This window comes from Pelmatolapia mariae, linkage group LG16_19 (genome assembly GCF_036321145.2).
Source record: "Pelmatolapia mariae isolate MD_Pm_ZW linkage group LG16_19, Pm_UMD_F_2, whole genome shotgun sequence".
NCBI lineage: Eukaryota > Metazoa > Chordata > Actinopteri > Cichliformes > Cichlidae > Pelmatolapia > Pelmatolapia mariae.
In genome coordinates, this window is record NC_086241.1 from 46,962,514 (window position 1) to 46,975,553 (window position 13,040).

Sequence of the window (13,040 nt, forward strand, 5' to 3'; positions counted from 1 at the left end):
TTATTCAAGTTTGGTATGGTAGGTCTCGTATAATGTGGCTAAATCAATCCATCCAAATAAACTAGTACTTACACATGGCTTCTCTACTGAAAATGAGCACAAAGAGTTAAAGACACATTTGTTTATTCATACAGTGTTTTATTCTGTGTCATTTAAGATCCTTCTGACTATCCCACAAACATAAACATATTCTACTTTCAAAACAAATTAAATGGTTGTTTGAAGTTTCAGTTATAGAATGAACTCAGAGGAAAGGTGTTTAAAGAAATAAGAGTCAGGGCCAATATGAAAAAAAAAAATCTAGAAAAGGGGAAGACTTGTGGAATAGTCACTGAGGCTGTATAATTTGTTCAAGGAATGTTCAAAAAGAGAATAAAACCCAATCAATAATCAGAAATAAGTTGGTAAACACACCACAAACTGAGGAATGATCATCATTGTTTTTGTTGTTTCATTTGGTGACAAAACTGGAACTCTAAGCTAAAATAAGCCAAATCTTATAAAAGCTTTTTGGTTTCTATTCAATGTACTCCTTTATCTTTTTGTATATATTGTTTTTATGTTCATTTTTTGCAAAAAGCTCTTATACAAACATAACCACACTGAAACACACAGACAACAGATGGGGCATTAGAAACCTTTAATGTTCATACCGCGAGAATCCAACCGTTGAGCTTTTCACACATTAACAAACCGCTGCCCGGCATTAAGATGACACAAAATGAAACGCTGCACAATAAATGTGCAAATAAAATACCCAAACAGGAATCACAGCCTTTAAAATGAAAGCAAAGACTTTGCAGCCCTGAAGTTCAAGGCTAGATATAATGCTGCCACCTAGTGTTCAAATCAACAGAAAAAAATCTGTTAAATCTAATTTAAATAATAAAATGCAACAAACTAAAATCTAATCTATAACAAAATGGAATCAGGAATTCCTGAAAACAAACCATTGCCAAAGATTGCTTAGCGCTTACGGCATATTTTATATATATATATATATATATATATATATATATATGCATGCGCCACTCTAAGAAGGCACATGAATAATTATAATATTAATGTAGTACTATGTCGATCCAGGTCTCCTTTGGACACATACAGTGATGGCGATGCACAGATTTACCAAAATCTAATAATAAACAATTCAAAGTAAACTTTTTTTGTTGTGAACCAGAACAATGATAAAAAAAACAAACAAAAAAAAAACAAAACAGGGTGCCATGATCACGGCGTCAAATCAAAGGAAACGCCACGTGCTTCTCATTGGCGTGATCATTTTTGAATTGCTGCATGCAATCCCAGCCTGCTGGTGAATTTGTCCCTGTCGATGTTCTTGTGCTCCGGGACGTGTCTGAAGGTGCAGTCGTCCCTTGTGCATCCTGTCGTCCTCCAGAAAAAGCACTCCTTCTTGTATGTGCTACAATATGAAAAACAAGTGATAAATCATTTAAAAAAATTCAGTTCTGGTGATGAATGATAAAATTTAAGTTTTTTTAAAAAAAATACATTCATTGTTCTTTAAAAAGGCCAAAAATGACAGAAATAATCTCATCACAAATCTGGAACTACAGGCCCTGATGTAATACAATATAAAGTAATCAGGTCTTATTTGTCTCAATTCATCAAAGGAGAATAAAATCTAATCTTGTGACCAAAGTGAATCAGTGCTTTTCTCAATAAAAGGAAGAATGTCCTTACCTTGGGCGAGGACAGCGGTCAGTAGCAGCTAATTTGGACCCACCGAGTTCAGGGTGGACTTTGTAGGGGTATCGCACCGTCAGCGGAGCCCCCTCGAAAATCATTCCCTGGAGAGTGAACAGACCTTGTTAATCATCGATTACTGTGACCGTGGTTTTCTTGAGTAATTTATCAATGATTTATCATTCGGGTTGGTGCAACACAGATGCACTAAGAGTTTACGTGACCTATGATCACCGTTAGTGGGGCCACTACTGTAACAATAAATAAAGAAGGCTACACCAACAGGCGTGAGTGCAGTGTGTATATGGTAGGTAGCTGCCGTGGAGACAGAACAGGTTAGTCTTATTACTTTATGTGCTTATATTTGTCTTCCATTAAATACCAGTTTACCAGAGATGTATTGGCCAGTTGCACTGCAGTGTAACAAAGAGCATAAGCAGACTCTTGGAAACCTACAGACTCAAAAGCCTACAACACTGGACTTAGAGTCAGACTTTACCCATACTATACAAACCTTAGGTTTCATATCACAGAGCTAAGTCCAAGAAAAAAAAAATCTAAACCTGCATCACAATCCAAAGACTAAAGTTCACTGTCTTGTCTTGCCTGTGACTCATGCTGCTCTACACTACACATGTGCTGCACCTATGGCTACGTTTGACACACGAGCTTTGTCCCTGAATGTAACTAGCTATAACTCGCTGCAAATGGCAAATGGATACATACATTAATACACTGGATGGCTTTATCACAATCTTCCTTTCTGGTGTAGTTCACAAAGGCACACTGTTGCTCCAGGAGCATCTTGATGCTGTAGATGGCACCAGCTCTGAGAGGGAGAAAGGAGCGAGTGTTAAAAGGATCGATGAACTCACTACTTAACTGACAAAAAAGACCCAGCAACTGCTCAGATCATATTTTGGTTTTTCTTTCTAATTTCAAGCCTACAACATGAGAGTGCTGAGGAAGATCCTCACACAACAATAGCATTGCCATAGCTCACCTGCTAAAGAGCTCGTGGAGTTTTACATAGGTGACAGTAGGCCCCAATAATCCAGTCCAAACAGGGAAAAGTTCTCTTTAAAACAAAACGGCAAGAATAAAAACATTCAGTTTTAAATTGATGTGCTCTATGATTAAGCAAGTAACTTTAAAAGCTTGAAAGGAAATCTCGTCCCACTTCCTCTCAACATCAAACTTACAGTCACATTAAAATCAAGTCTTCCAACATTATACACTTTTTAGTAGATCCTTACTCCGACTACATACACAAACTTATACATAGCACATCCAAGGTGAGACAAATCAGTCGGAGACCTGCAGAGTGATTATCACACCACAAAAAAAACTTTTTTTAAATCTTGCAAAAAGAAAACTATAATTATTTCATAAACACCTTTTTGTTTTAATTTTCACCTACATATTAATGAGGACTTACGGTTTTGGACCATTCCTGGAGCGAGGGGTCGGCGACTGAGACGTTGATCTGTTTTGGCCAAACGCGTCAGACTCTCTCATCTGCTGCATTCGAGGGCGGCTTGGTTGTAGGACAGTCCACTCTCCCACATCGTCATCGTTATCATCATCGTCGTCATCATCACCGTCATCATCTTTCAGCCATGCTGGTGGGTCTGCTGTCTCTTTGCTCGTGGCAGGAGCTGTGCAGACTGAACAAACAGTACAGTCATGTTCACACTAGACTGGAATTTATATATTTTTGTGATTTAACACAAAATCATAAGTGGTAACAACACCGTTCTTTTAGACGAGGTATAGATTTGCTCTTTTTTTTTTTTTTTTTTTTTTTTTTAAACACAAAAGCAATTTTCACAAATCGACTAACCCTACTCAATCATGGCAAAGAATGTAGTCTTAACATTGCCGACTGTTCTAGTGCACTCTTTATATACCAGGACGCTGTTGTTGTTACAACTTTGAAAACATTTTATATTATTTTATTTACCTCCAGGACCTGTGTTACTCTCACTGGCAAACAGAGCTTCCACGGCTTCCTCTAGTGCGCCGTGAGTTTTCAGGGCTTCAGAGCTCAGTGCCCAGCTGAAGCCCATTTCCTGAAATCATACAAACAATACAGACATTAAAGCCACAGATGACTACTTTATTAGCCCAAAACACACACACACACACACACACACACACACACACACACACACACACACACACACACACACACACACACACACAGGCGTATCCAGGGTAGGAAACCAATGAATCAGACTTTTGTTTTTTCTCATTTCCATTTTTGCAAAGTGTCTCCTACCATGAGGTGCAGCGTCTGTGCTCGTTTCAGCTCCTGTGCAGCTTCAGCACTTGTACTTTCCAGCCTCAGGACCTCTTTGTAAATCAGTGAGGCTTCGTAGTATCTCTGGGAGAATCAATGTTAGGATTTGAAATTAGTTGGGGAATTTACAACAAGTTGTAGGATTGCGTTATTACACAAACAAAACTGCCAAGTCTTCAGTTTTTAAACGAGCATGCTTAAAGAGGTTCTGATTCAGCCACACGGCATTTTGGAGGATGCAGTCTGTTACTGTTTAATAGCACCGGGCTCTTCACACAGGGACTCCTGTTATGCTGGTAACGCTAAATAACAGAAAACACCCGAGTATGATGCAATGCAGCACAAGCAAGTATCAGCCCCTGGAGCAATCTGCAGTTCCTCTATTCTTCTACAGGAGTATGTTAATCCCCAGAGATCTCAGTGTCAAAATGCCCATCTAAATCATATTTACAGCTACAACAAAAACCCCAGCAAAATACAAGCTGTGTTAACTGGATAACTTACCTTAAGACCACAGAGAGCTTTCCCTTTCCTAAATAAACCTTTTATCCAGTTTGGTTCCATGGAGAGTGCAACGTCAGCATCCGTGAGAGCACTGTCATACTGCTGTAGTCTTTCAAAACAGAGGGACCGATTTCCAAATAACCTGAAACACAGCGAACAAACATTTATGGCCATTAGCAGTTAACAGCTCCTGGTAGTTCTAATGAAGTCAATTTAAGTCAATGTTCTTACTTAAATTCCTTTGGGTTGAATTTAATAGCCTCAGTGAAACATTTTACTGCCTTCTCGTACTGCCCAGAGGCAGCCAAACGATTTCCCATGTCTGGAAAAGAGAAAAAGTACTGTTGTGTCCTGTTTGTATTTTGACATTTTTTTTAACATAAGGCTCCCAATGATGATGGATGGAAAATGTCACTTACTGGCAAACTCAATGCTTTTCTTTGCATACTCCTCTAATATGGGATCCATTGATTTCTGTATAGAAAAAAACCCCCCAAAAAGTGTGGTTGATGAATAATATTTTCAAAGTCGTACTTTGAATTGGAAAAACAAAAACAAACACATTTGCGTTGTGGTTGCTAGTAAAAGCTAACAAAAGCTTCATCCAGCAGTATGAATGAGCTGAAATACTGAGGGTTGACGTAGGAGCGCAGAGGGTTTTGCAGCATGCTTACACATCACATTAGATAATGGTTAGAGGGATATTCTCTGGGTCAAAGGGAGTCCGAACAGAATGTCCCAAACTAGAATCAGTAATATTAAAATGATCAAGGCTAGGCAGGGGGTGTTTTTGTGTCTGTCTTTATGATTCCAGGAAAAAGGAGCAGATAGGAGGTCGATTACAAACTGCCAAAGCAAATGAAATCTTTTAAAATGACAGATATTTCTCCTGTACTTCCTTCTAAAAAAATTTGAACACAACACTACTGGCAGTCCTAAGATGGACTGCTAAAGTCCCACTCAAGCAGGCCTAGAGACCGGTCAGTGACCCCTTGGTGACTGTCAAGTAGTTATGGAGAAGTGCAACTGTGTGCACAGGCAAGCCAATGAAGCAAACAAACTTTCCAATGCTCTCTTTCCACTCCCCCAACTTTCTCCTCCCCTGTACATAAAATATACGGGAACTGAGACAGTTTTTCACATGAGCTTGGAGCTGTGTCAACCCCTTTCATAGGGAAGAGGACGGCCACTGTTTGACACAAGCATTACAATTGCCAGCCAATACTGGCTAACAACAGAGTAACAACAGAAGCTTCTGAGGACAACACAGAGGAAATGTTACCCATAGTGACATACTTGAGTTATCGGAGAACAGAGGTTATGACATTAATAACCTCACGTTTGCATGGAAGATGCTGACTTGTTTGCATACAAGCAAACATTTGTCAACCAGTTGGGGAATATACATTTATGTTGCCAGGGGGCACCAACCAGTGTCCAGGTTAAGTGTCAAAACATTCAGCAATTTTGGAGCAACAGACTTTAGTCTTGACCTATAAGAATATGTTTTCAAGATTCCCACCTCTTTACTGGTTTCAGCTTTTTCATTCTTTCTAACTTCAGGTTCCTCAGTGATATTTGGCTTTTCCACTTCAGGCTGTTGAACTGCAGATAATTTACTTTCCGCCTTTTTTCCTCCTTTTTTCTGCTTCTGAATCCACGTCTCCTCAGGCGCCGATTCAGCAGAAGCAGCATATGAATTATTTAAATCCAAATCCTACGGAGGATAAAACAAGGTGGTTGTTTTGGGGATAATCATCCGCAAGGTGCTCTTGTGAAAAGACTGTCATTTAAAATACGCATGAAAAATAGTGTTACATATTTGCATATAATCTGATACTGTTAAAGCTCTACCACTTAGTTCCCCAATGCATTAAAAGAAAAGGTTGCCTTTCTGTTCCAAAAAACTGAAATTTACAACTCAGACAGACCTTTTGCTCCTCTTCCTCGTTCTCATTCATCTTCACAAGATTTTTTTCTGCAGTATCAGCACCAGTCTTATCACATCTGGCTGGAGTTTTATCGCTTCGTGAAGATCCAGTTGTTTCTGCATTACTTTCAATTATAGTGTCATCATCTTCTTTTTCAGAGGAATCTGACTTGCCTTGTTCTTCCTCCTGAAATAACATAAACAGCATTACAAACAATCAGAGCAGCTTTAAAAATACCTTTCTGTCTGGATTTTCCACTCTGACACTTGCATGTACACACAACAAGGATAAAAACAGACTCACAGGTGAACCGTCTTTAACTGCATTCTCCTTTTCTAGCCGCTTCTTTTCTTTTTTACGCTGCAACAAAAGACAGAAAATTCTCGTCAAAAAAAAAGCAAAACGCCAGCATTGCTAGAACGCTAAATCCTAATAAGTATGCATATGCAGACCATTTTTTTACGCTTGTTCTTCTTAGTTTTCTCCTTACGCCTTTCCTCTTCTTCTATTAATTCCTTTGCAATTCTATCAGCCTCCTGGTGAAAAAAAAAGAAAAAAAAAAGGCAGTGTCAACTAACGTTCCAATAAATTCCCAAAAAAGATTAAAATCAGACAGTGCACACAAGATAAATTGCTTTGGATAAAATTACCATTTTAAAAGATAAATATAATACTGCTTAAAGTTTTTTGAATGCTTTGGTTTATTCTCCACAGAGAACGCGAGTCACAGAGAAAGATATGTCCTATTACAAACCAGACACAAATATTAAAGAGATCGTTCCTTGTTTCATTTCCCAACAAGTGCAATAAAAGGGCAATACCTCATCAGTGAGCTGTTTTATTTGCGGATGTGGTTCTAAAGTCCTGTTAGCGGCCCTGCGTTGATAATAACGATCGTCATCGTCGTCGTCATCATCCGAATAAACGATATCTTCCTCGAAAGGATTTAAAAAATTTAAACCTGCAAGTTATAAAAGACAAATACAAAAATGTGATTGTCACTCCACAATAACACAATGCAAAGATCACACCAAATTCCCTGCTGTTTAATCACGAAAGTGGTGAAAAGAACCACAAAAAAGCAAAACACCTGGAAACAAGTAAATAACAACATTTTTAAGTAAATGAACTAAATCAAATCAACTACTACAGCTTTTTTAAGAAAGTTCCTCCTCACTGTTACAAAACTGTCATAAGTAGCTACAGGGAACATCTGCTGCAACATCTGCTATGAGTCACTAAATTCACCCGTTTCACTCAGTTGTTTCCTTTATTGCACTGAGCGTCTACTTGTTATACTCAATACATACATGAAATAACTGTTATCAGTTTAGTTGGATTTCTTGTGGCTATAATAGAGGTGGGAGATATACAGCAGCTTTAGAATTAAATAACAACATTTCAAGAACATTTGCAATAATTAGTTTTCTGTTGTTGTGGGAAATATCTGTTACCTGTTAACACTGTTTTGCTGATGCTTGCAGCTTGGACACAATAAGTGTAAACATAGGTACATTTCCATCAGTCTTTTCTAATGAGCAACTGTCACTGATGACATGCATCCTAATTTGAACTGAATCTACTGAAATAAGGTCCCACGGGTGCCAGCAGCATTATGATGCAATAACAGTGACACAGCATAAGTCAGATGCAAGTGCAAATATAGCCTTATACTTCATTTCCCTACAAATTAAGTATAAAATAACTGCTCAACACTTTCAGCTCTTGAGCAGCCTGCACAATTGCACAGAATACAAGTTAAAAAAACCCACAAACAAACTCAAAAACAATTCCTACCTGGGATGTAAACAGCTGCTTAAAACCCTGCTTTACCACCATGTAGCCACGTCAGCAATTTCCATCCAGCGATTGCTCTTCACATTGAGCACAACCAGCAATTGCTCCAACCAAGCTTGGTGGGCTCATTTGCTTACATTTGGGCCACACATCACTGCCAGCACCTCCTCCTTCATAACCTGGTTATCAATGGTGGGAGTTTGCCTGAAGTGGTGAAACAAGTTTGTTGTTTCCACCTTTAGCAGGAGCATTTTTTCTGTATATTTTTTTAAAGTCTTGTGCTTTAATGGAGCGCACTGAAGTAGCTCCCTTTTAAGGTGCTAAATACTCGTAGGAGGCTGATCCACGGCTCTGCCTCTCAGACATAACCGTGCTCGTCTCATTGTTGTCCACTAAACAGATGGCGTTGCTATATCAACAAATTTGTGATATGACAATTTTATATCACGTAAAGATTTATACTGGTATTATGGTTGGCAATATAATAGGCACAGTACTAGTCTGTAATTGTGGATTTGCTGCAAATGGCTCAAGAAGATGTATGTCTGATATCCCTTCCCATTCCTTCTGTTTCCTTACTCTTCCAAATGTATGCTCAGTGTTTCCTCCCTCCTCTATTTAACCTTAGATTATTCAACACTGTACTTGCATCAAAGCAGGCCAATCTCAGTTTATATAAAAAGGAAAAAAACAACAACACCTGAGCAGCAATGCTTAAAACTGTAAGCCCATACTAAAGCTTGATTTCAAGCTTGATTTCCTCTTTAACATAACTTGTAACAGCAGTTTCAGAGAATGCCTTACCAAAAAAGCCAGGCCGGATAGCATTCAGGAAATTGCCAGAAGGATCTCGTCCACTCAGGTAATCTACCATTGATTCCTATAAAGAAAGAAAAAAAGAAACAAACAAATAGTTAGCATCCAACATATTTACATGTTTAAAAAATGAATCTGCTGTAAACTAAACTACAACTGGTTTGGTTTGTAATTAACAGTTTCAGTATTTTTAAAGCAAAATTGCAGCCTGCATTTCACAGGTTCCTGCTTCTTGCAATCAAATGTTTGCTGGTTGGATTCCTCTGTTGTTATCACATGAATATCTTTCATCCATCCAACATCCTTTTATACATGAAGGGGGTCAGAAGTTCAGAAAATGCTAACAGGTGAAACTGTGAGTAGAGAGTTATTAAATTAGTGTGACATTGTATGAATCATTTCCTTTGATACTAATTTGTCTCTAGAATTAGGATCTTTATTCTCCTGTTGATTGACTAATTGATAATGATTAAACAAGTCATGTCTCAAATATGATGACTTCCAGCGTTCCTTCGTTTTATGTCATTGTGAGTTTACTACCCCAGCTTCTTTTTCATTAGTACATCTTATCTTCACAAGCCTGGGACACAAAGCACAATACAAAAGTCTTGAGCCACCCTTCCTTTCTTTATATTAGTTCTTCAGGCTTTCTGAAGGGTCTTTTTTTTTTTTTAAACATTGGTTTATTTACCACTCTTTTCCCCTCTTGTACCAATATTTTTGTTTTGTTTTTTTACATAAAAATATATAAAAGAGACACCTAACTCAAGAGACCAGAAACCAGCTGTGGCTGAAGTATACCACATTACATGAAACGGGACAGAAAAATCAACGGTAGCATAAAAAGTATAACAGGAGTTTCTTCAGCAGTGCCTCTATTTGTTTTGGGGCTAAATTTCAGAGAACGGTGCTGTGATTTTGTCAAAACTGATGGAATTATGAAGACAGAAAACCATCTGGCAAGAGTCTCACTAGCAACGTCTTAAGGATGACATTGCCAGTGTGTTTCAAACAAACACACTGCCTATGCATTAAAAGTAGACCTGGATATTAAAAAACAAAACACTATTAGTCCACAATCTGGACCTCAACATTTATGGAGCAGTGTGGGATCATTGTGACAAAGAATGGAACAAAAGTAGCTTGTTAAAGAAATAAAGTAACTCCGAATAAACAGCGTTCGCTGTAAGACTGCAAGCAAGACGTCTGCTTTATTACATGCTGACGAGCCACCATGACCACACCTAACATCATAATAACCTGTTTTTCTACATCTGTGATAACACTGTAATAACAACACAGCAGTTTTATGGCTTTAGTCATACTCACGTGTGTGTGCATTAGTCTCGAGTTTTCTCGAATTCTGGGCATGGCTGTCCCACCTGGCAGGTAGAGAAATGGAAAAATAAACTTCAAACATATATTTAAATACTCAAGGACTAGCATGTAACGTTCGAGAGTTAACGTTAAAGGTGGTAAAAACACAGCAGCGTCACCTTCGCCCTCTCTGAAAGCCACAATAATACGTCGTTAGCTGGTAAGCTAAACAGCGACATAAGCTCAAACAAGTCAATTTCTTGGTAAATGAAACTGATGGTCAGGCCTCCCTACTAAGAAATAATTATCACTGCTTTATTCTTACCTTTCACAATCTTTCTAGGCATGTTATTATTTCTGTGAAGAGTCGTCCAGAAGCTGTGTTTATATATGTCGTTGTATAAGCAAATTCTACAGTACAATGATCCCTGCTTCCTGCTTTCTGCTTGTGGCGTCGGATTTCTTCTTCTGCTGCTCCTTTAGCCACCTGCGCTTCTTCTTTGACGTTTTGCGGAAAGCTTTAATCATTAATGTTGTATTACTGCCATCTTGTGGTAGTGGATTTGTGTGTGTGTGTGTGTGTGTGTGTGTGTGTGTGTGTGTGTGTGTGTGTGTGTGTGCTTAACTATGACGCTAAATAATATTGGAGAGCTCAATGACGTCACAAGCCTCTGCAAGACGCAAACACAAACTCGTGATTCTGGATATTCTTCTCCAGGTGAGATGTGTGTTCATTTAGTAGTTTATTTCAACCTTTATAAGGATTTGTAAGAAAAATGCATCACTTGCACTATTTATTGTTGTTCTTTGTTGTCTCCATGGGAAACATGCTTTTCTTTTTCATGTTTTATTTATCTATTAATTTCTATGATGTGGAGTTGCTGGTGTGTTTTTGGATCATTGTCCCGCTGTATAACCAGCTTCAGGGCATAGATTACCTGAATAAACACAAAAGGTAATTTGTAAATGTGGATATCATTTATTCAGTGAAAAATAAAACATTATCCAAACCTACCTACCAAACTTGGTAGTGATAGTGTAATGATCTTGGAGCTGATTTGCTGCTTCAAGGTTACTTGCTATAATTGATGAAACCATGAAGTCTGCTCTCTACCAGAAAATCCCGAGGAAGAATGTCTGGCCATCACTTCATGTCCTGAACTCCAAGCACACATGTGTTATGCAGCAGGACAATTCCACCTCTGATGAACTCAAACTAGGGCAAAACAAAAACAGAATAAAGGCTTTGGAGTGCCTAATCACATTTAGGACTCATATGCAATTGAAATGCTTTGGCGTGACCTTAAACAGACCGTTCAAACTGAAAAGTTGAATCAAAAATAATTTTGCAAAGAAGAGTGAGCCAAAATTCCTCCACAGTAATGCGAGAGATTCATTGCCACTTGTGGCAAAGTTCTTTATGGTACAGTCAGTTTTTAAATTATGGGCGTATTACTTTTCCGCACTGGTTTCAATAACTTATTTCCCTTAATAAATGAAATCATCATTTAATAATAGGTTATCTTTTGCCTGATATGACCATTTGTTTGATCATGTGAAATATGACAAATATGCAACAAAATAAGAGACAATTAAGGAGGAACTACTTTTTCAGAGCACTATATTCAGTGCTGTGCAAAAATCTTGAGCTACCCCTGATTTCTTCATATTTTGCTAGGAAAATGGGAAATACAGTGATTTACTGAAAATGTAAATCACTGTATTTCTGTCAAAGCCGGGCCAATTCTAATGAGCTTGAAAGTCAGTCTCTTGGATGACCGCCTTTATTCTTCAATGCAACCTGAACTCTCTTAGATAAGCTTTCTAGTCAGATTTTGTATACTTGATTAAAGAAATAGGAACAAATGTTGTGTTTTTGTGACATGATCCTTGTATATGATATAAAATTAGTTCTGTTATGTGTAGACATAACACTCATTCATCTCTTGAGTTCATCTCTTGAGTTAGGTGCCTTGAATGATTCACAGGGCACTGTTAAGTGGCTTAATAAACAAATAAACAACAAACTTTTTCTCTGAAAATGGTCAAGTATAATAATAACGTGCTATTCTGAAACAAAATGTAAGTAAATGTGGGTTCAAGACTTTTGTGCAGTACTGTAAATAATTTAGTTTGTATTTTTGTTTTTAGATGCATTCAGAGCAGTGTCCATGTCAGTATGGGTCTATATATATATATATTTATATAAAATCAGGTTATGAGTTCAACTGCTCAGTTTTCAAAGAAGCTTAAGTTAAGTAAAAACTAAATTTACAAGAACAAATCACAATTATATTTTAAAAATTAAAATAAATGCACAATAAGATTCACATGTTCACATTAAAAACAATTAAAAAGAAGAGAATCACATACTGACGGGAAAACACATAATTCCTGAGAAGAAACTCACAAATTGTAGAGGATAAAAAGCAAAAAGTAACTGACAAGAGAAAACTTAGATAATTGTACATTGTTGAAAATCGGAATTTTCTAGACAATTTTTTAAAAAATTGATATGATTGTATTTTTGTGGTAATATTTTGTGATTTTAATGATTATAGAGTTTTTAGTGATGATATTTGAGTTCTCATTTGTTAAATGAGCTTTTGTTATTTTGTTTTTATTCTGAAATCGGTGACGGAACTTTAACCCGGAAGCAGTGGAAT

The 13,040-nt window shown here is 37.6% G+C and overlaps 1 protein-coding gene across 1 annotated transcript; it reads right to left on the reverse strand.

Annotated features, from left to right (window-relative positions):
• Positions 1-532: 532 nt before the first annotated feature.
• On the reverse strand, positions 533-10,856 carry si:dkey-33c12.4 (uncharacterized protein LOC560112 homolog). The gene is made up of 18 exons (XM_063498141.1): positions 10,700-10,856; positions 10,387-10,439; positions 9,046-9,121; positions 7,266-7,405; positions 6,897-6,980; positions 6,748-6,804; positions 6,445-6,630; positions 6,036-6,230; positions 4,933-4,987; positions 4,745-4,835; positions 4,514-4,655; positions 3,989-4,093; positions 3,671-3,779; positions 3,146-3,374; positions 2,711-2,785; positions 2,434-2,536; positions 1,705-1,811; positions 533-1,423 (listed from the first exon to the last, which is right to left on the reverse strand). Exons 1-18 carry the CDS (start codon positions 10,719-10,721, stop codon positions 1,279-1,281), a joined length of 1,974 nt encoding a protein of 657 aa, XP_063354211.1. The 5' UTR covers positions 10,722-10,856; the 3' UTR covers positions 533-1,278.
• Positions 10,857-13,040: the final 2,184 nt, after the last annotated feature.

Bases quoted from the DNA above. Each gene is read 5' to 3' on its own strand.
- si:dkey-33c12.4 (XM_063498141.1), bottom strand. From the start codon at position 10,721: ATGCCTAGAAAGATTGTGAAAG. The intron at 7,406-9,045 runs GTAAGGCATTCT...TATAACTTGCAG, and splicing joins TATCCGGCCTGGCTTTTTTG to GTTTAAATTTTTTAAATCCT. The intron at 6,805-6,896 runs GTCTGCATATGC...CTTTTGTTGCAG, and splicing joins AGAACAAGCGTAAAAAAATG to CGTAAAAAAGAAAAGAAGCG.